The sequence below is a fragment of the Hemitrygon akajei genome, chromosome 1 (genome assembly GCF_048418815.1).
Source record: "Hemitrygon akajei chromosome 1, sHemAka1.3, whole genome shotgun sequence".
Classification (NCBI taxonomy): domain Eukaryota; kingdom Metazoa; phylum Chordata; class Chondrichthyes; order Myliobatiformes; family Dasyatidae; genus Hemitrygon; species Hemitrygon akajei.
Window position 1 is genome coordinate 187,890,152 of NC_133124.1, and position 19,759 is coordinate 187,909,910.

Sequence of the window (19,759 nt, forward strand, 5' to 3'; positions counted from 1 at the left end):
TTATTCCATGTACTGCGCCAGTTCAAATATAACACCTTCAGTCCTGTTCCTGTCACCCTTTTTGATTTTATCCCCCTTTTATAGCCTCTCCTCACTACACATTGCCTCTGTTTGTAAACCAACTACCTCATCTTCAGCACTATAATCCCGGTTCCCACGCCCCCTGCCAAATTAGTTTAAACCCTCCCAGACAACTGTAGCCAACTTGCCTGCAAGGATACTGGACCCCCTCAGGTTCAGGTGTAACCCATCCCTCTTAAATAGGTCATATGTTCCGCAAAAGAGATCCTAATGAACTCCTGCCCCCTGCACCAGTTCCTCAGCCATGCATTCACCTGCCAAATCATCCTGTTCTTACCCTCACTGGCACGTGGCACAGGCAGCAATCCAGAGATTACTACCTTGGAGGTCCTGTTTCTCAGCTTGCTAAAATCTATTTTCAGGACCTCCTCACCTTGTCTACCTATGTCATCGGTGCTAATATGTACCAGGACTTCTGACTGCTCTCTCTCACCCTTGAGAATGCCATGGACCCAATCCAAGCACCCCTGATCCTGGCATTAGATGGGCTGAAGGGCCTCTGTTTACACTGCAGTGTTCTATGACTCTACGACTCAAAAACCTGCAAGCGCACAACACCAGGCTCACGGACAGCTCCTATCTCACTGCTACAAGATGCTTGAATGGTCCCTTAGCACAATGGATAGAGATTTACTGATCCTAAAGGAAATTACAGTGTCACAAGTGCACAAATATTAGAAGAGAAGAAAGAAAGAATAAAAATTATTACCACAATCTAACAGAAGGGGTTACAGGTTGATTTATTATGGAACCTAATGGCCAAGGGTAAGAATGACATCATATAGCACTCTTTGGAGCAGCACAGTTGTCTTAGTCTATTACTAAAAGTGCTCCTCTGTTCAGCCAAGCTGGCATGCACAGGGTGAGAAACATTGTCCAGAATTGCCAGGATTTTTCATAGGGCCCTTTGTTCTACCACAGCCTCCAGTGCGTCCAGTTTGACTCCTGTAACAGAGCCAGCCTTTCTAATCAGTTTCATTGAGCCTGTTGGCATCACCCGTGTTGATGTCATTTCCCCAACACACCACTGCAAAAAAGATTGTACTGGTGACAACTGACTGGTAGAACATGTGAGGGTGAGGTCTGCACACTCCAAAGGACCTCAGTCTCCTCAGGAAGTAGAGGTGACTCTGGCCCTTTTTGTATGCAGCCTCTGTGTTGGTGCTCCACTCGAGTCTGTGATCCCGGTGCACCCCTGGGTACTTGTAGGACCTCACCACATCCACGTCCTCACCATCAGTAGTAACTGGGAGCAATCCAGGCTTAGTCTTCCTAAAGTCCATCACCATCTCCTTTGTCTTACTGATGTTGAACTGCAGATGATTCAACTTGCACTATTTGACAAAGTCCTCCAGTACTCACCCTCCCATTATACACCAACTATTGCTGAGTTATCAGAGAATTTCTGTAGATGACATGAATCGGTGTTGTATCAAAAGTCCAAGATACACAGGGTAACAGGAAGGGAGCCAATACAGTTCCCCGTGGGGCCCCAGTGCTGCTTATAGCCATATCTGACACACAGCTCTGAAGCTGTACAAACGTATGGTCTGCCAGTCAGGTAATCCATTATCCGGGATACAATGGAAGTGCTGAACATTGAATGGAGCTTCTCCCCAGCAATGAGGGCTGTACGGTATTGAAGACACTTGAGAAATCAAAGAACATGATCCTCACAGTGCTGTCCCGCTTATCCAAATGGAAGTTGGCTCTGTGCAGCAATTAGGTGACAGAATCATCGACTCCATCGTGCTCCTGGAAGGCAGACTGCTGGGGATCGAGGGCTGATCTGACCAGGGGTTGGCGATGAGCCAGGAACAGCCTCTAGGGTCTTTGTGATGTGTGAAGTCAGGGCCACAGGACAGTATTCATTCAAGACTCTCAGTCAGTGGGTACTGGGACCACACATGATGTTTTCCACAGACGGGACCCTTTCCAGGTTGAGACTCAGATTGAAAATGCGCTGGAGAACTCCACACAGCTGCACAGCACACTCCTTCAGGACCCTGGAGTTCACACCATCCGGTCCCAAGGCTTTGCCCAGAGTCTTTCTCACCTGCCCAGTAGTGAAGGTGAGTCCATGATGACTGGGGAGTTGGTGGAAAGTAGGGGCTGGGGGAGGTGAAGATCGGGCCGACAGCAGTTGGTATATGGAGGTGTGGATGGTAGGTGCAGGGTGAGGAGGGACTACAGACAGTGTGTTGTTCATCCATGTGGTGAATTGGAGGGGGAGGAGGGGAGGCATTGGAGCTGAAGGAGCATTGGTGCCTCTGTACCTGGACAGGTGTGATGGGGTGGGGGGGGGGTGTCAATAGGAGGGCAATAGTCAAACCTATTGAAGAATTGGTTTAACACATTAGCCCATTTACAGCTGCATTCCAAGGCTCTACAGCTAGGCTGATAGACGCCAGTGATGTTCCTCATGCCTCTCCACACCTTCCGTTTGCTTCTCTGCCCAAGCTTGTTCTCCAGCTCTCTCCTGTATTAGCCACCTTGATCTTCTCCTTTAGCTCCCTCGGCACATGTTTGAATTCCAGCCCCCACCCCGTGTCTCCATTCTAAAGGCTTTCTTTTTGTGGTTGTGAAGAGCCTTTTGATCACTGGTGACCAAGATGGACTTTTGCTTGACTTCACAAACTACCTCGGCTTTTCCCCTTATCATCTGCCTGTTCCGCACATTCTCTGTAACTGCCTCACTTTATTCTGTCTTCTGTTGTTGCTTTTCCCTCGAACTATCTCAATGCACAGTTGTAATGAAATAATCTCTACAGATCGCATGCAGAAACAAGTTTTACATGTACTCTGTACATGTTTCAAGAACAGGCCAATTTACCCACAATGCCACCTACCTTTTGTATCTTCTGCAGACATACAAACCAACCCATCCACGTTCCCATCCGTCATTCGTATACATCACAGGATATATGTCCAATCAAGCTAGTCCCACTTGTAAGCATTTGGCCCGTATCATTCTAAACTTTCCCTATCCATGTACCTGCCCAACTGTTCTTTACAAGCTGGTTTTGAACCCGCCTTAACCACTTCCTGTAGCAATACTGACCACCCTCCAAATGAAAAAAAGAGATCTTATACACCTCTGTTAGATCAGTATCTGTGCTCGAAGAAAAATAATCCAAGCCTGTCCAATGCACCTAACTGATTACAGTGCAGCCACCAGCAAATATCTGGACTGAGGATAAGTAATTCTAAATGTAAGACACACATTCACTGTCTACCCGTGTACAGCTGCCAAACCCCAACACTCACCTTTTACAGATTCTTCGAAATCTAAACAACAACAAATATTGCATTGTGTCGAGATCTCAAAACCATCTTCAATCCCATTCGGCGTTTTTACTTCAAGACAATGATTCAATTCCCAGAGCCAAGAGGAACCAACATATTTTTTGAAGTTTAGTCAATGACACGATGTACAAGAAGGCAGCCAGAGATTAGATGTTTCCAGAATCAGAATCAGGTTTATTATCACCAGCACGTGTCGTGAAATTTGTTAATTTAGCAGCAGTTCAATGCAATACATGATAATACAGATAGAAAATAAATAACCAAGTAAATTAATTACAGTAAGTATATGTATTTTGAACAGAGTAAAAATAGTGCAAAAACAGAAATATATATTAAAAAGAAAAAAGTGAGGTCGTGTTCAAGAGTTCAATGTCCATTTAGGAATCGGATGGCAGAGGGGAAGAAGCTGTTCCTGAATCGCTGAGTGTGTGCCTTCAGGCTTCTGTACCTCCTACCTGAGAAACAATGAGAATGAGAAGAGGGCATACCTTGGGTCCTGTCTGAGGCACCATTTCTTGAAGGTGACTTGGATACTACAGCAGCTAGTGCCCATGATGGAGCTGACTAATTTTACAACTTCCCGCAGCTTCTTTTGGTGTGGTGCTCCCCACCAGCCCCCGAACACCAGACCCCGAACACCAGACAGTGATGCAGCCTGTCAGAATGCTCTCCACAGTACATCTATTGAAGTTTTTGAGCGTTTTAGGTGACAAACAGAATCTCTTCAGGTATTAATGCTTCAGATATCAGTGATATCACCCAAAAATAATCAAAACAAATGGGCACTAACACCACTTGCCAGATACTCTCCCAATGAAACAGTGCTGCCCTTTTAGCGATGCCTTTCTGACTTTGTCGGTCCTTCTAGTAACACAAGATACCTTGAATCCATGACCTGTTCTGAGATTAGATTCTGATTCAATGAACTTTTGACGGCATCTCCAAAAACTCGTGCACAACAATGGAACAGCAAAGTGATTGTTGAACTTACGTGATGTATTTGTTGTAAAGCACGAACGCACTTTCCAAGTTGCCTTCGTCCACGTAAACTGAAGCCATGCGAATCATTTCAACCCCAGAACGGAAGTACCTCCGCAAAGGCACGTCATCGTTTATATCCACAAAACTCCCTTTCTTGGTGAGGGCCCGCACACGATCCTCAGGACATAAGCTTACATCAGAGTGTTCTGGCATCGCAAGCGACCCAGTCTGCTGGAGAGAAAGAGCAACAAATCACAAAGTAATTAGCACATAAGACCTGGAAAAGTCAACATTATCTTTTTGGTCTTTTGAAGGAAGCACTTGGATTCATCTGGAGAGAAAAAGAAAATGACGTAGGTCACCTATCTTCTGCACCTTCCTACCATCTGGAACCAGGGCTTCTGATCTCTTCAGCCACAACCTGTTGACCTGCTCAATGCACGTTAGACAGATGTCAGAACTTCAAAAAGCATACAGAACTGCGTTTCTAAAGTTTGAAGGACTAAAAGTACAGGGTTAGGCTGGAGATACTACTCTTGAGCCAAAGGAGATCTGAAATCACGGGGTGGATAGAGAGAGTAGATGGATAGATATGGTTCCCCTTTGTGGAAGGGTCAAAAACCAGGAAGGAGACACAAAAGGACCAGAGAAAATTCCACATTCTCCTGTAAATATCTATCTGCGCATCCACATTCAAGGCCCCTCAGAATCTTCACATCAGTAAGTTCAAATCCAACACGTATGTCACAAGTATCACTCCAGGTCCGATAAACCTGCTTCTATCAACATTCTTCTTCGTTAGTAAGGACAATAGCTCTTAAAACTGAATTTAAAGAAATGAAGCTTAGCTCTCTTACTGTTGTATTTTATTCCCCCAAACTAAACACATATTGAATTTGTATTTGAACTTTAGGTTGTGTATTGTGTACATTCTCTGATATTAAATTGAACAATAACATTGTTATCTTTCCTTATCACCCTTTTTCAATGTAGTCTTTTGCTAGTCCAAATCACTCTGTAACTCAAGCTTTGCAATTTTAAAAAAATACTATGGCCAAAATGAAATAATTTCATATTTTCCTCGCTCCACCTGCCAGATCTTTGCAACTTACCTAACCTTTCCGTATGCCTTTACTGCTTAGTCCACAGCTTGCTTTCTTATCTATATTTTTGTCATCAACTAAATTGATAACCAGACCTCCAAATAATTTATGCAAATTGAAAAGATCAGGCTACATCCTCCAAACTGGAGAAAGACAGCACTCAGTTGACTGTGCATCAGCCAATTGTCCACCCACACCAATACCTTACTACCAACACCACGAGCTTTTATTTTCCACATTTACTTTTGATGTGGCACCTCATCAAATTTCCTCTGGGAATCTACATATAATACTGTGATCCATTACTGGCCACTGGCCTGGACTACTTGGAATGAGTAACCTTTTAATCCTAAAAACATTGATAGAAACTCTTACCATTTGTTTCTAGATTTGCAGCTGGCTTTATCTCCTCTAATCTTTGTACCCTTATTCTTTTAACATCTCTTTTTTGGTCTTTCTTTACATTCTGTCTCATCTTCTGCCTGGCCACCCATTTTTATGCAATCGCATGCGCGTTTTGAATCTATCTTTAACTTTAAAACCTTTAATAACCACGACTGGAACAACCACCACGCAGGGTTTTCAGAGTTTGAGTGGGACCTACCCCGACTTAAAATGGCGTAGAGGTTTACTGATCACACGTGTACAAAGTTAGTCCAATTCTAGGGCTTTTCTCTTTGCAGTGAAGGTGACTTGACAGAGGTGTACAAGATGGTAAGAAGCAAACAAGAGTGGACAGCCAGCATCTTTTCCCCCCGGATGTAAATGACTAATATGAAAGGACAGCACTACAAGGTAACTGGTGGAAATTCTAGGGGGCATGTCAGGGAGGGCAGGATGTCTCCGGTAGGATATTCCCAGGGTACTTTAGGCAGATTTAAGAGACTCTTAGATGAAAGCAAAATGGAGGGCTATGTGGAAGGAAAGGGTTATACTGATATTGGAGTAGGTTAAAAGGTTGGCACAACATAGTACCTCATTATACCGCTCCATGTTCAATCCATAGTTATGATCAATAACTGTATTGGAATGAAGTTATTTGAATAGTAATGCTATCACTATTGCAAGCATCTATATTAATGGCCCAGACCTGGGGTGCAAGCCACAATTTCTAAATTTGCAGAAGGGATAAAGCCATGGACTTCATAGAGAATAGTGATGCAACTGTAAAAGGATACAAATAGCTTGGGAGAATGTATAGACTTTGTGGTAAGATTACGCTATGTAAAGAATGAGCAGAATGGTTAGAATGAGCAGAAGCTACATGATCCAAGATACTTCTCTGGAAAGGTGTGAGAGCAGAACCTGGAGTTCCAGCATACAAATCACTAAAAAGGGCGAGTTAGATTGACAAGATGTGATCAACACAGGAATGCACCATAAAAAGCAAGGAAGCCACACTGAAGCTGTACTAATCATGGCCAAATCTCAGCTGCAGCAATGCAACCAATTCAGGCCGCCTCAATATGAGGGAAGATTGTGAAGGCACAAGGCAAAGTTGAGAAAAGATGTGAGACTGGTACAAGGATCAGGGAGCAGAGTTACAAGATCCTGTAAAATACGATATGATGAGGGGCCTGGCTCGGGAGTGATGAGAGAGATACGAGATAAAGGGGATCAGAAATAGGAATGACACTAGGAAACAAGCGCTTCACTGCTGAGAAGTAGGATTCGGTCAGTGCCTGCAGACACAGGCTGTGGATGAACGGCACAGACCGATCAGCAAGGGCGCCGAGTAGCAGCCCCCCCCCCCCCTTCCGGCATAGAGCCAGCACCGACACACCGGGCCCAGCGTTCTTCTGTCCCCTGACCGTGCTGGGAGCAGACAGCGGGGCCTAGCGACGATCGCCGGGTGATGTGAGCGGGCCCGAGGGCGGGGTTCGTGCCGGGGACAACACCCCTGAGGGAGGCCGCTCACTGCGCCCACGCCGCTCGCCACCAGCCGAGGCCCGAAGACAAACACCGAGGCTATTCTAACTTACCGCCCACCCGGCGCTTCACTGCCGACTGCGGGGATGAGGATCCAACTAGGCCGCAACCTCCGCCACCCAAGTCCACATCTCTCCACCAATCACAACTTTCCCCGGCTCTTTTCACGCCCAATCAGAACCCCGAACCCGCAGCTTCCTCACCCCTGACTAATCAGCGCATGCCATCGGCCGTTAACCAATCACTACTCGTGGAATCCTCCCACCAAGACACACGCAGCCAATCAGCTTCTTCCACTCAGAGGAGGCGAAGTCAATGTGACAGCGCCGCCGTGTCCCACAACCGCTCCCGGCTGTACCGGGTTTATCTCCGGCTCTCCCCGTACTCCAGTGCGGCTGTAGGGCCCAACACCCGCAAGTCCGGCCTCTCTCATTCCACTCTCTGCAGTTACTGTCTTGGTCACAACTGTTCCGACGATGAGGCTTTCTGAAGCACCTCAGTGACGAGAAGGAGAGCGAACACCCATCTACACCGAGGGATGGGATTTCCAAATGCTCATAAATCCTATCCCAAAGATTCCTCTCCAATTGCTTTTCTACCACTGGTTCCCGACTCACCAGTCTATGGTTCCAGGATTATCTTTATTTCCTTTCTTAAACATTATTTGCTACCCATGAATCCTTTGGTACATTGTGTGTGGCTGGACAGGACATAAAGATCTTAGTCAAGGCCCCCACAATCTCACCTCTTGCCCATCTCAATAGCCTGTGGACTTATCCACTGTAACATTCTTCAAGAGACTCAACACTAGTTCTTCATCTCAAAATGCCTGAGCTTACAAGTGTGCTCCACTGCTCTCCATGTCCTTCTTCTTGTAAACACTGATACAAAGGACTTTAGGACCATGCTCACATTTTCTCCCCTCAACCGAACATTCCCTCCTCTATCCTTGAACTGTCTGACATACTCCCTAGTTATTCTCTTCCTCCTGATTCATCTATAAGAATGCATTGGGATTCTCTTTAATCCTACTTGCTAAGAACTTTTCATGAGCCCTTCCAAGTTCTCCCAATTCTCTTCTTGAGTATTTTTCAAGCTTCTTTATAATCCCAAAGAGCTTCATTTTATTTTAAGCTTCCTAAACCTTACATATGCTTCCTTTTTCTTTTTGACTAAATTCATCACCTTTCATATACTAAGGCTCCCTTATCTTGCCATCCATCTTACTGGAGCTTACCAGTCTTGTATTTTTTTCAGGTGGTCTTTAAACACCCTCCGCATGTCAGATGTGAACAGCTGCTCCCAATGAAATCTCCCTAGTTCCTTCCCAATGCTCTCATACTTTGTTACGCCCAAATACTCCCCCCAAGGCTCATACTTAGTCATAGAATATTACAGCCCCAGACAGCCCATCTAGTCTGTGCCAAACTATTAATGCTGTCTAATCTTATTGTCCTACACTCAAGAGCTCAGCCCTCCATCCATGTACCTATTCAAGTTTCCCTTAAATGTTGAAATCAAACCTGCATCCACTTCCGCTGACAGCTTATTCCGGTCTCACCACTTCGAAGTTCTCCTAACGTTCCGCTTAAACAGTTTACCCTTCACCCTTAGCCTATAACATCCCAACTGCTGTCCTCAATAGTTTGATTTATGAAGGCCAATGTGCCAAAAGCTGTTCTCAACCCTATCTGCCTGTGATATCACTTCCAAAGAATTTCTGTATTGCCAAATCCCTCTGTTCTACCACACTCCTCAGTGCCCTACCATTCACCGTGCAAGTCCTACCCTGCTCTGTCCTCCCAAAGTGAAACACCTCACTTGTCTGTATTAAATTCCATCTGCCATTATTCAGCCTATTTTCCAGCTGGTGCGGATCCTGCTGTAAACTTCCTCGTTGTCCACTGCACCCCTAATCTTGGTGTCATCTACAAAATTGCTGATCCAGTTTACCACGTTATCATTCAGATCATTGATAGAGATGACTAGTAATAGATCCAACACCAATCCCGGCAGCACACCACTATTCTCAGGCCTCCAGTCACAGGTGCAAAATATCCAATCCAATTTACTCCCTTATCCTGAATGCCAAACTCCCATTCAGGATCTTATCTAAGGCCTTGCTAAGGTACTTGTCCTTTCATATCCTTATTCATAACTATCTTAAAACTCACAGAGTTGTGATCACTGTTCCCTCACTGAAAGGTCAGTCACATGGTCGGACTCATGTCCCAAATCCAGTATGATCCCTCCTTTTGCTGGGACTATCAACATTTTGATTTCATAGTCCATCCTCGATGCACCTACCAAACACTGCCCTATCAGAACCTCATGCCCTCAGGAGGTCCCTGTCTGTATTAGATAAGTTGAAGTCACCTGCGACAACAACCCTGTCGGGTTTGCATCTTTCCCTAATCTGCCAGCATATCTGTTCCTCAATGTCCCACGGCTATTAGGGGTCTGAAGTATAATCCATCCGAGTGATTGCATAACATAGAAATTTACAGCACATTCCAGGACCTTTGGCCCACAATGTTGTGCTGACCATGTAACCTACTCTAGAAACTGCCTAGAATTTCCCTACCACATAGCCCTCTATTTTTCTAAGCTCCATGCACCTATCTAAGAGGCTCTTAAAAGACCCTCTATTGTATCCGCTTCCACCACTGCCACTGGCAGTGCATTCCACGCACCCACTATGTTAACAACTTACCTGACATCCTCTCAGTACCTATTTCCAAGCACCTTAAAACTATGCCCCCTCGTGTTAGCCATTTCAGCCCTGGGAAAAAGCCTCTGGCTATCCACATGATCAATGCCCCTCATCATCTTATACACCTCTATCAGGTCACTCTCATCCTCTGTCACTCCAAGGAGAAAAGGCCAAGTACACTCAACCTATTCTCATAAGGCACACCCTCCAATCCAGGAAACATCCTTGTTAATCTCCTCTGCACCCTCTCTGTAGTATCCACATCCTTCCTGTAGTGAGGTGACCAGAAATGAACACAGCATCTTTCTTATTTCTGAATTCTACCCATATATAGACTTCGAGATGAACCATCTAATATATCTCATCTGAGTACAGGTGTGGTATTATACCTTATACTTAATTAACAGTGTAACCTTTCCCACCACTCCCCATTTTTTCATCTGCCTCAACATCTTTTCTAAAACAGCAAAACCCTGCCACGTGAAGCAGCCAGTCCTGTCCCTCTGTCAGCTAAGGCTCCAAAGGATCTTGGTTCCATGTACTAATCCATGCTCTTAAATTCTTTACCTTAATACTTGTAGCATCAAAACAAACTCGTTTTAATCTATCCCTTTCATCGTGCTTCCTCCCGCCCGTCCTTCCTTAGACTTACATCTCAGAATATCTACCTTCCTCTCAAACCCTCCACTTTTACCTGGTGCTCTGGTTCCCATCCTCTACCAAACTAGTCTCCTGACTTGCACACATGAATCTTGCAGCCGGGATATCCGTTCCCTCCTGTTAAGGCAGATCTACTGGCAGAGCAGGCGAACCAAATTCAGTGTCCCACCCGGCACCAATGTCTGGGCTCTGATCACACTCATCCAGCTTTGATGGGTGGGGCCACACTGTCCATATGCTCAATGCCTGAGGAACTGCTAAGCCCTGAGCATCATCAAGACAAACAATTTCCAGGACAGAGGCAGGAAGATGGTGAACAAGGTGAATTGAAAGCCGGTGACATATAGAAAATAATTAGATAAAAGCAATTCTTCACAAGTTGGTAATGTTGGATTAGAGTCTAAATTGTTTTTTTGTGTGTGGTTTAACTTTCCTTATGCTTGATTATATGTTTACATAATCAGCTGCTTTTTTAAAATAAATATTCAATGGATTTTTAAAGATTTGTAGTTTAGCTGGTTCTGTAGCTCCTTGGTAGCAGCCTGCCTGTACCATGCCACAAATCGAACTTTGTCATTGGCTGTTCTTATCAAGGTATTTTCTTATCTGTCTGGTTTGAGCTGGTTTTCAGTATGACCATGATTCCTTTGTTTTCTTACTTAGTTAACGTAAATTTAATTAAATGACATTTGGTTGTATGTGACAGTTGTATGCGGTGACATGTACTCTGATAAATTTTACATTGAACTTTGTGACAGTTATGCACACCTAATAAACCAGCTGTAACCACAGGATTTGCACCTCATTCATGACTTCTGAAGATCTTTCTGGACAATATCACTTCCAGATCCAACAGCAAGGATACTGCAATGAGACTTCCGTGCCCTGAGACATGTTGTTAACATGCAAATGTAGTGAACAATCAAGTCAAATGGTATGTTCACCTTTATCCAAGAGGATAGTAATAAAAGTCCAAAGATGGCCTTGATCATTCTATAGCGTACAACTTGCATAAAAAGACGTACTTCTGGAGGAAGTGAGGTGAAGATTCACCAAACTAGTTGTTGAGATGATGAGTTGTCATACAAGGAGAGACTGAATGGGTTAGGCCTCTTCTCATAAAGTTTTGAACCACCACTGACGTCTTCACTAAAACAAATTCTCAGAAGGCATGATATCCTGTAGGAATTAGCATCAAAATATTCTTATATAGTACTGAATTAAGGAGAAACTACCCAGTGTGGGGGGAAGCGCTGGCGTTAGATTAATTACTATCTTGTTGAATCGTAGAATGGGTCTGACAGTTGAGTGAGCTGTGTTCTTATAAACTCCTTGAAACGGTGGGAATCTGTGGTTCGTGATTGCAAACCGGCAGAGAAGGTGTTGTACTTATGGGAGGACAAACCAGGGTAGGATTACATAGGACACCAAATAGTACAGACAGATCTGGGAAAACAGATGCATAATTTATTGAAATCAGTGTCATGCCGATAGTGTACCATAAAGAGATCTTTGACACATTGGCCTTCGCAAATCAAAGTACTGAGTACAGGAATTGGGATATTACATTGAAATTGTACAAAACATTGGTGAGGTCGAATTTGGAGTATTGTATGCTGATCTGGTCACCTACCTATAGTAAAGATATCAATAAGATTGAAAGACTGTGGAGAACGTTTATAAGGATGTTGCCAGCACTTGAGGACCTGAATTATAGGGAAAGGTTGAATAGGTTACGACCTATTCCCTGGAGCGTAGGAGGATGAAGGAAGATTTGAATTGAATTGAATTTACTTTATTACTTACATCCTTCATATACATGAGAAGTAAAAATCTTTACGTTACATCTCCATCTAAATGTACAATGTATAGTAATTTATAATATAGTCTGGACAGTTAATATATTCATAAAAATACAGTTGTGTCAGCATGAATTAAGTAGTCTGATGTCCTGGTGGAAGAAGATGTCCCGGAGCCTGCTAGTCCTGGCTTTTATGCTGTGGTACCATTTCCCGGATGGTAGCAGCTGGAACAGTTTGTGGTTGGAGTGACTTGGTTCCCCAATAATCTTTCGGGTCCTTTTTATACACCTGTCTTTGTAAATATCCTGAATAGTGGGAAGTTCACATCTACAAGTGCACTGGGCTGTCCACACCACACCACTCTCTGCAGAGCCCTGCGATTGAGGGAAGTACAGTACCCATACCAGGCAGTGATACAGCTAGTCATGATGCTCTCAATAGTGCCCCTGTAGAAAGTTCTTAGGATTTAGGGGCCCATACCAAACTTCTTCAACTGTCTGAGTTGAAAGAGGCGTTGTTGTGCCTTTTTCACCACACAGCCTCTATGTACAGACCATGTGAGATCCTCAGTGATGTTTATGCTGAGGAACTTAAAGCTGTTCACCATCTCAACCCCAAATATGTGGGGAAAAGACAGGGATAAATGCAAGCAGGCTCCCTGCCACCACCCCACAGAGGCTGGGTGCAAGCATCACTAGAAGTCATGGGTTAAAGGTGAAATGTATGAAGGGAACATTGGTGAAACTTCTTCACTCAAAGTGAAGTAAGAGTGCAGAACGAGCTGCCAGTGGAAGTGGTGAACATGGGTTTGGATAAGTATATGGATGGGAGGGGTCATGGAGGACTATGGTCCATGTGCAAGTTGATGGGACTAGGTAGAATAACAGCTCTGCATGGACTAGATGGCCTGAAGGGCCTGTTTCTGTGCTGTAGTTCTCTATGACTCTAAGCACGTGGAAAGGCACAGAGTCTCCTCAATGAAAGCATGAGGAAAGTGAAAACAAACAGCAAAGAGTGCACAAATTGTCTAATCAATCCCACCACTTGTGGGAAATCCTTTGGTTCCATTCGATCTGTGTCAAGTGGCAGCAGAAGTAGTAAATGATTGTTGACACCATTCGCTGTTAGATATAGGAAGCACAGGCCCTTTGTATAAGTGAGGTCAAGACTTAGACATAGCACACTCACAACCCTCAAAATTATTTCTACCGTTCAGAATACTGCAGAAAGATAAAATTATACAAATGGCCAAAATTGATTTATTTTGATTCTGCATTACATTTAATAATGAGCACAGAAATTCTTGTTTCATGTCTTCCTCAAACATTGATGCTGTGAATTTTAGGAGGATCTGGTAGAAAGGTGAAGCACAAGACATCACTGCAAAAACCAATAAGATGTACAACCTAGAACACAGAGGGTCCTCAGTTTAAAAGCCGCAACCACCCTCCAGAGACCCCTGCCCATTCTCCACGAGAAGAAGAGAATGCTGATTAGGGGCCTGTGGAACTTAATTGGCAACTGAGTTAACCTCTGCTCTCAGATCGGCACCACACTCATTACCAGATAAGGTACATTGATCCAGAAATGATCCTGATGATTCTTCTGATATTCCCATGGAAATGAGGCAAGAAAAAACAATAGGGAGAAGAGTTGGGTGACACAACAGTCAAAGTCAGACCATCAAACACAAACCTATCACATTCAAGTTTCAAATGTAACATTTACCAATGCACTCTGACTGACTAAAATTTGGGTATCCATTTGTTGCCTGTGGAAAGATTAAAAATTGATCCCAACTCAATGTAAAATGAGTCTAGTTCAGCATAGGCTAAATGGTCCAAAATCCTCGTTTCTGTGCTATAGTTCTTCATGACTCTACAGGTACGAAGTGTCCTCAATGGAGCAGGACCCCTTTAACAGTGACACAGTATCTGTGCAGTATATTGACATCCCCCTGGCTGAACGAAATCTGCATTCTGTCCCCTCAGACCGAACATCCGGAGTGCCGATCAATTCCAAGTCCTCCAGACCCGTTAGATGGAGAGCGCATGAACTGCAGAAGGTTGTTGGGGCTGTTCTGTGAATTAAGGAAAGCTGATGGGGAAACAGTGATGTCAGCAAATGAATTAAAGATTGGGAGTTGAACACAATACTGTGGTGCATGGTGTGAGATTTCCCTATGGGTTCTATGTACCAACACACTAGACAATGCAGTGATGCCCTGAGACAGTAGCTGTTAACTGAACAAGTCCTCCAGCTGCAGTTTTATCTTGCACATTGTTTCAGTTCCTCTTAATCAAAGTGACTAAAATATTTCCCATCCACATTTCAATCGTCCCATCGCAGATGGGTGCTTACTCCAACCTGACCTTGAGAGATCAAGTTCTTTCTCCTTGCAGTACGTTGTTGGTAACCAGCCCAGGGATGCAGCGGCTGATCTGTGCCCCAGGGAGACTCCATCGGGTAACGCTGCCATGAAGAATGGGCCTGGTGATTCCTCCAGGACGACTGCTGCCACCTGCCAGTATGGTCTGAAGATGCACCATATTGTCCATTACTTAGCACTGGTTGATGAACAGCGCTGTTTCCCCTGGAACGGCGTATAGGCAAGTAGGAATTAGCGGACTGATCGGGTGGGTAGACAAAGTGACTGAATTCACGACGGTCATTCCTCGCAGGGTATTTAGCTTGCTTTGCCCTGTAAGAGAACGACCAGAATATTATTTACAACTCAAGTCACGAGCAACTGCAGATGCTGGAACAGATCAGGCAGCACCTGTGTGGAGGTAAAGGGCAGTCAGTGTTTCGGATTAAGACCTCGGGAGTATAGAGGGAGGATGGGCAGCTTTTGCTATAACGAAAGACTCATTTTCTTGCAACTCATTCCACACACATACTACCTCTGTAAAAAAGTTGCCCCTTAGGCTCCTATTAAATATCACCTAAACCCCTCAAATTCTTTATTCCCCAATCCTGGAGAAAAGACTGAATACATTCAGCTAAGAAGGACTTGCAAGACAGTTTGGGAGAGTGGGCAAAGATGGGGCAGATGGAATATAGTGTATGGTCATGCAATTTGGTAGAAGGAATAAAAGCACAGATCATTTTCTAAACGGGGAGAAAATTCAAAAATCAGAAGTGCAAAGAACCTTGGGAGTTCTCATACAGGATTCCTTAAATGTTAACTTGCAGGTCAAGTCAGTGGTAAGGAGTGCAAATGCAACGTTTCAATAAGACAAGAACATAAAAACAAGGATGTAACACTGAAGCTTTATAAGGCACTGATCTGACTGCACTTGGAGTATTGTGAGCAGTTTTGATCCCCTCGTCGAAGAAAAGATGCAGTGGCGAGGGTCCAGAGGAGGTTCATGAGAACGAGTCTGGGAGTGAAAGGGTTAATTTATGAACAACGTTTGATGGCTCTAGGCCTGTACTCGAAGGAATTTAGAACCCATCAAATATTGAAAGGCTTAAACAGAGTGGATGTGGAGATGATGTTTCCTATCGTGGGAAGAATAGGACCAGAGGGCACAGCTTCAGAATAGAGGGACAACTTTATTTAGAACAGAGATGATGACAAATTTCTTTAGCCTGTGGAATTCATTGCCACAAACTACTTTGGAGACCAAGTCATTGGGTATATTAAAGTAGAGGTTGATGGATTTTTGATTAGTCAGGGCATTAATAGTTTATGGAGAGAAGGCAGGAGTATACTGAGAGGGGTAATGAATCAGGCACGATGAAATGGCAGGGCAAACTCGATGGGCTGAATGGCCCTATCCATGCCTTTCACCATGTGCATCACTATAAAATCATACTTTATTATCAAAGCTCCAAGAAACAAGATCCTAATCAGTTCAATCTCGCCCTATAACTTAGTCCTTCAAGTCCTGACTACATGCTTCAGCATCTTTTGCATTCTTTCCAGTTTAGCAATACATTTCCTACAGCAAAACGACCAAAAATGAACACACCAGCGTGGCCTCACCAATCTCCAGTACATCTGCACCATGACCTCCCAACTTCATATAGCATGGAAGCAGGCACTTGTGCCCAGCTCATCCAGGCTGATCGTTGCCCAGTGAACAAGTCCCATCTGGCTGGATTTGGCCTACAACCCTCCAAATCTCCCCTCTGCATGTAATTATCTAGATGTAGCGGTGTGCTACATGCAGCGCTGAAATAACGACATGGAGTCAGTAAACTGCAGTTAAAAAAAGATTTTATTCGAACTTCGCGGCCTTGCTTTAAAGCCTCCCTGATCCCGCTCTCCCCGGGCGCGGATGCTGTAGGGGGCACGTATTCACAGTCCCGCGCGGGCTTTTCCCTTTGTTGGTGAAGCAGACCTGGCGCCCTTTTGGGACTGGCCTTTGTGCCGGCGCGCTGGCTACTTGTGAGCCGGTTCGAGTGCGCTAGGAAGTGGGTCGCCACATAACCCCCCCCCCCCCCCCAAACCGGCGATACACCCCTCAATGTCCACAGTCTGGGCCGGACCCTGTTTGGGAGGTCGGCCTCTGCGCCACGGTGCCGGAAACTCGACCGGTTGCGCCACGCCCACATGGGCCGGTTTGAGTCGGTCCACCATGAAAACCTCCTCTCTCCCCCCAACGTCCAGCACGAACGTGGACCTGTTGTTCCTGATCACCGTAAACGGCCCCTCGTAGGGCCGCTGTAGTGGTGGCCGATGCCTGCCCCGTCGTACAAACACAAACTTACAGTTCTGCAGGTTGTTGGGTACGTAGGTCGGGTTCTGCCCATGCTGCGAAGTGGGTATGGGGGCCAGGTTGCCGAGCCTCTCACGTAGTCTGCCCAGGACTGCTGCGGGTTCTTCCTCGTGCCCCCTTGGGGCTGGTATGAACTCCCCGGGGACGACCAGGGGTGCGCCGTACACCAACTCGGCCAACGAGGTGTGCAGATCGTCTTTGGGCGCCGTGTGGATGCCGAATAGGACCCAGGGAAGCTCGTCCACCCAGTTAGCTCCTCTCAGGCGGGCCATGAGAGCCGACTTTAGGTGACAGTGGAAATGCTCCACCAGGCCGTTCGACTGTGGGTGGTAGGCAGTTGTGTGGTGCAGCTGTGTCCCCAAAAGGCTGGCCATAGCTGACCACAGGCTGGAGGTGAACTGGGCGCCTCTGTTGGAGGTAATGTGGGCCGGTACACCAAAGCGGGACACCCAGGTGACGATCAGTGCCTGGGCGCAAGATTCGGAGGTGGTGTCAGTGAGTGGGATCGCCTCTGGCCATCTGGTGAAACGGTCCACGATAGTGAGGAGGTGCCGCGCTCTGCGCGACACTGGCAGGGGGCCCACGATATCCACACGAATGTGGTCAAAACGCTGGTGGGTGGGGTGGAACTGCTGCGGCCGTCTGGCAGTGCATGCACATTTTGGCCCATTCACTGACTTGCTTGCGGAGTCCGTGCCAAACGAACCTACTGGAGACCATCCAGACGGTTGACATGATGGAGGGGTGCGCTAAGTTATGAATGGAGTTGAAAACGCGTCGCCGCCAGGGTGCCGGGAAGACGGGACGGGGTTGGCCGGTGGTGACGCCACAGAGTAGGGTCCTCTCACCTGGGCCTACGGGGAGGTCCTGGAGCTGCAAACCGGAGACTGCGGTTCTGTAACTAGGGATCTCCTCGTCTGCCTGCTGCGCCTCCGCCAGCGCTTCATAGTCTACCCCTTGGGAAAGGGCATGAATGTTAGGGCGAGAGAGCGCATCCGCCACAACATTGTCCTTACCCGAGACGTGCCGGACATCCGTCGTGTATTCAGAGATGTAGGACAGATGGCGCTGCTGGCGGGACGACCAGGGATCAGACACCTTCGTGAACGTAAAGGTAAGCGGCTTGTGGTCCGTGAACGCGGTGAAGGGCCTACCTTCTAAGAAGTACCTGAAATGCCGGACCGCCAGGTATAGCACCAACAGTTCCCGGTCGAAAGCACTGTATTTGAGCTTGGGCGGTCGCAGGTGTTTGCTGAAAAACGCCAGGGGTTGCCAGCGACCCGCGATGAGTTGCTCCAGTACCCCACCGACTGCCGTGTTAGATGCGTCCACTGTGAGGGCGGTAGGGACGTCCATTCTGGGGTGCACTAGCATCGCGGCGTTTGCCAAGGCTTCTTTCGTTTTAATGAAAGTGGCGGCAGACTCCTCGTCCCAGGTAATGTCCTTGCCCAGACCCGACTTCAGGGCAAACAGGGGGTGCATGATTCGGGCAGCTGAAGGGAGGAAGCGGTGGTAGAAATTTACCATACCCACGAATTCCTGAAGGCCTTTGATTGTGGTGGGTCGGGGAAAATGGCGTACTGCGTATACCTTAGCGGGCAGAGGGGTTGCCCCGTCTGTAGTGATCCTGTGGCCCAGGAAGTCGATGGAGTCGAGCCCAAACTGGCATTTGGCCAGGTTGATTGTCAGGCCATATTCACTCAGTCGGGCGTAGAGTTGACGGAGGTGGGACAGATGCTCCTGACGACTGCTGCTGGCAATGAGGATGTCGTCCAAATAGATGAAAGCGAAGTCCAGGTTGCGTCCCACCGCGTCCATTAACCGCTGAAACGTCTGTGCGGCATTCTTCAGGCCGAACGGGGTGATGAGTGCTGTTTTGGGGACGTTGTCCGGATGCATCGGGATTTGATGGTATCCCCGGACGAGGTCTACCTTGGAGAAGATCCGTATGCCGTGCAGGTTTGCTGCAAAGTCCTGAATGTGCGGCACAGGGTAGCGGTCCGGTGTTGTAGCCTCGTTCAGCCTGCGATAGTCGCCGCATGGTCTCCAGCCCCCTGTCGCTTTGGGCACCATGTGCAGGGGGGAGGCCCATGGGCTGTTGGACCGCCGTATGATCCCCAATTCCTCCATCCTCTTGAACTCCTCCTTCACCAGTCGGAGCTTGTCCGGGGGAAGCCTTCGAGCGTGGGCGTGGAGGGGTGGTGGTTCCTAGGTCGGGATGTGGTGCTGTACACCGTGTCTGGGCATGGCTGCCGTGAACTGCAGTGCCAGAACCGATGGGAAATCCGCCAGGACTCTGGTGAAGTCGTTGTCGGACAGCGTGATGGAGTCTAGGTGTGGGGCCGGCAACTGGGCTTCTCCCAGGGAGAACGTTTGAAAGGTCTCGGCGTGGACCAGTCTCTGCCTCGGCAGGTCGACCAGTAGGCTGTGAGACCGCAAAAAATCTGCACCCAGAAG

The 19,759-nt window shown here is 46.6% G+C and overlaps 2 protein-coding genes across 3 annotated transcripts in view; both read right to left on the reverse strand.

The window, feature by feature from the left end:
- The window catches only part of LOC140733376 (STAM-binding protein-like), a 58,083-nt gene extending 50,494 nt beyond the window's left edge, over nucleotides 1-7,589 (reverse strand). The window contains exons 1-2 of one of the 2 annotated variants that reach the window (XM_073056626.1): nucleotides 7,454-7,589; nucleotides 4,379-4,596 (exon numbers count right to left, since the gene is read on the reverse strand). In XM_073056626.1, the coding sequence (XP_072912727.1) occupies nucleotides 4,379-4,581 (203 nt within the window). In that variant the 5' untranslated portion in view covers nucleotides 4,582-4,596; nucleotides 7,454-7,589. Of the gene's footprint in view, nucleotides 1-4,378; nucleotides 4,600-7,453 lie in introns of both variants that reach the window. The other variant, XM_073056632.1, reaches the window with a different exon arrangement.
- A 4,963-nt stretch (nucleotides 7,590-12,552) lies between these two features.
- LOC140733423 (uncharacterized) overlaps nucleotides 12,553-19,759 on the reverse strand; it is a 30,222-nt gene continuing 23,015 nt past the window's right edge. The window contains exon 9 of the mRNA XM_073056734.1: nucleotides 12,553-15,276. Coding sequence (XP_072912835.1) covers nucleotides 14,907-15,276 — 370 coding nt within the window. The 3' untranslated portion in view covers nucleotides 12,553-14,906. The remainder of the gene's footprint in view (nucleotides 15,277-19,759) is intronic.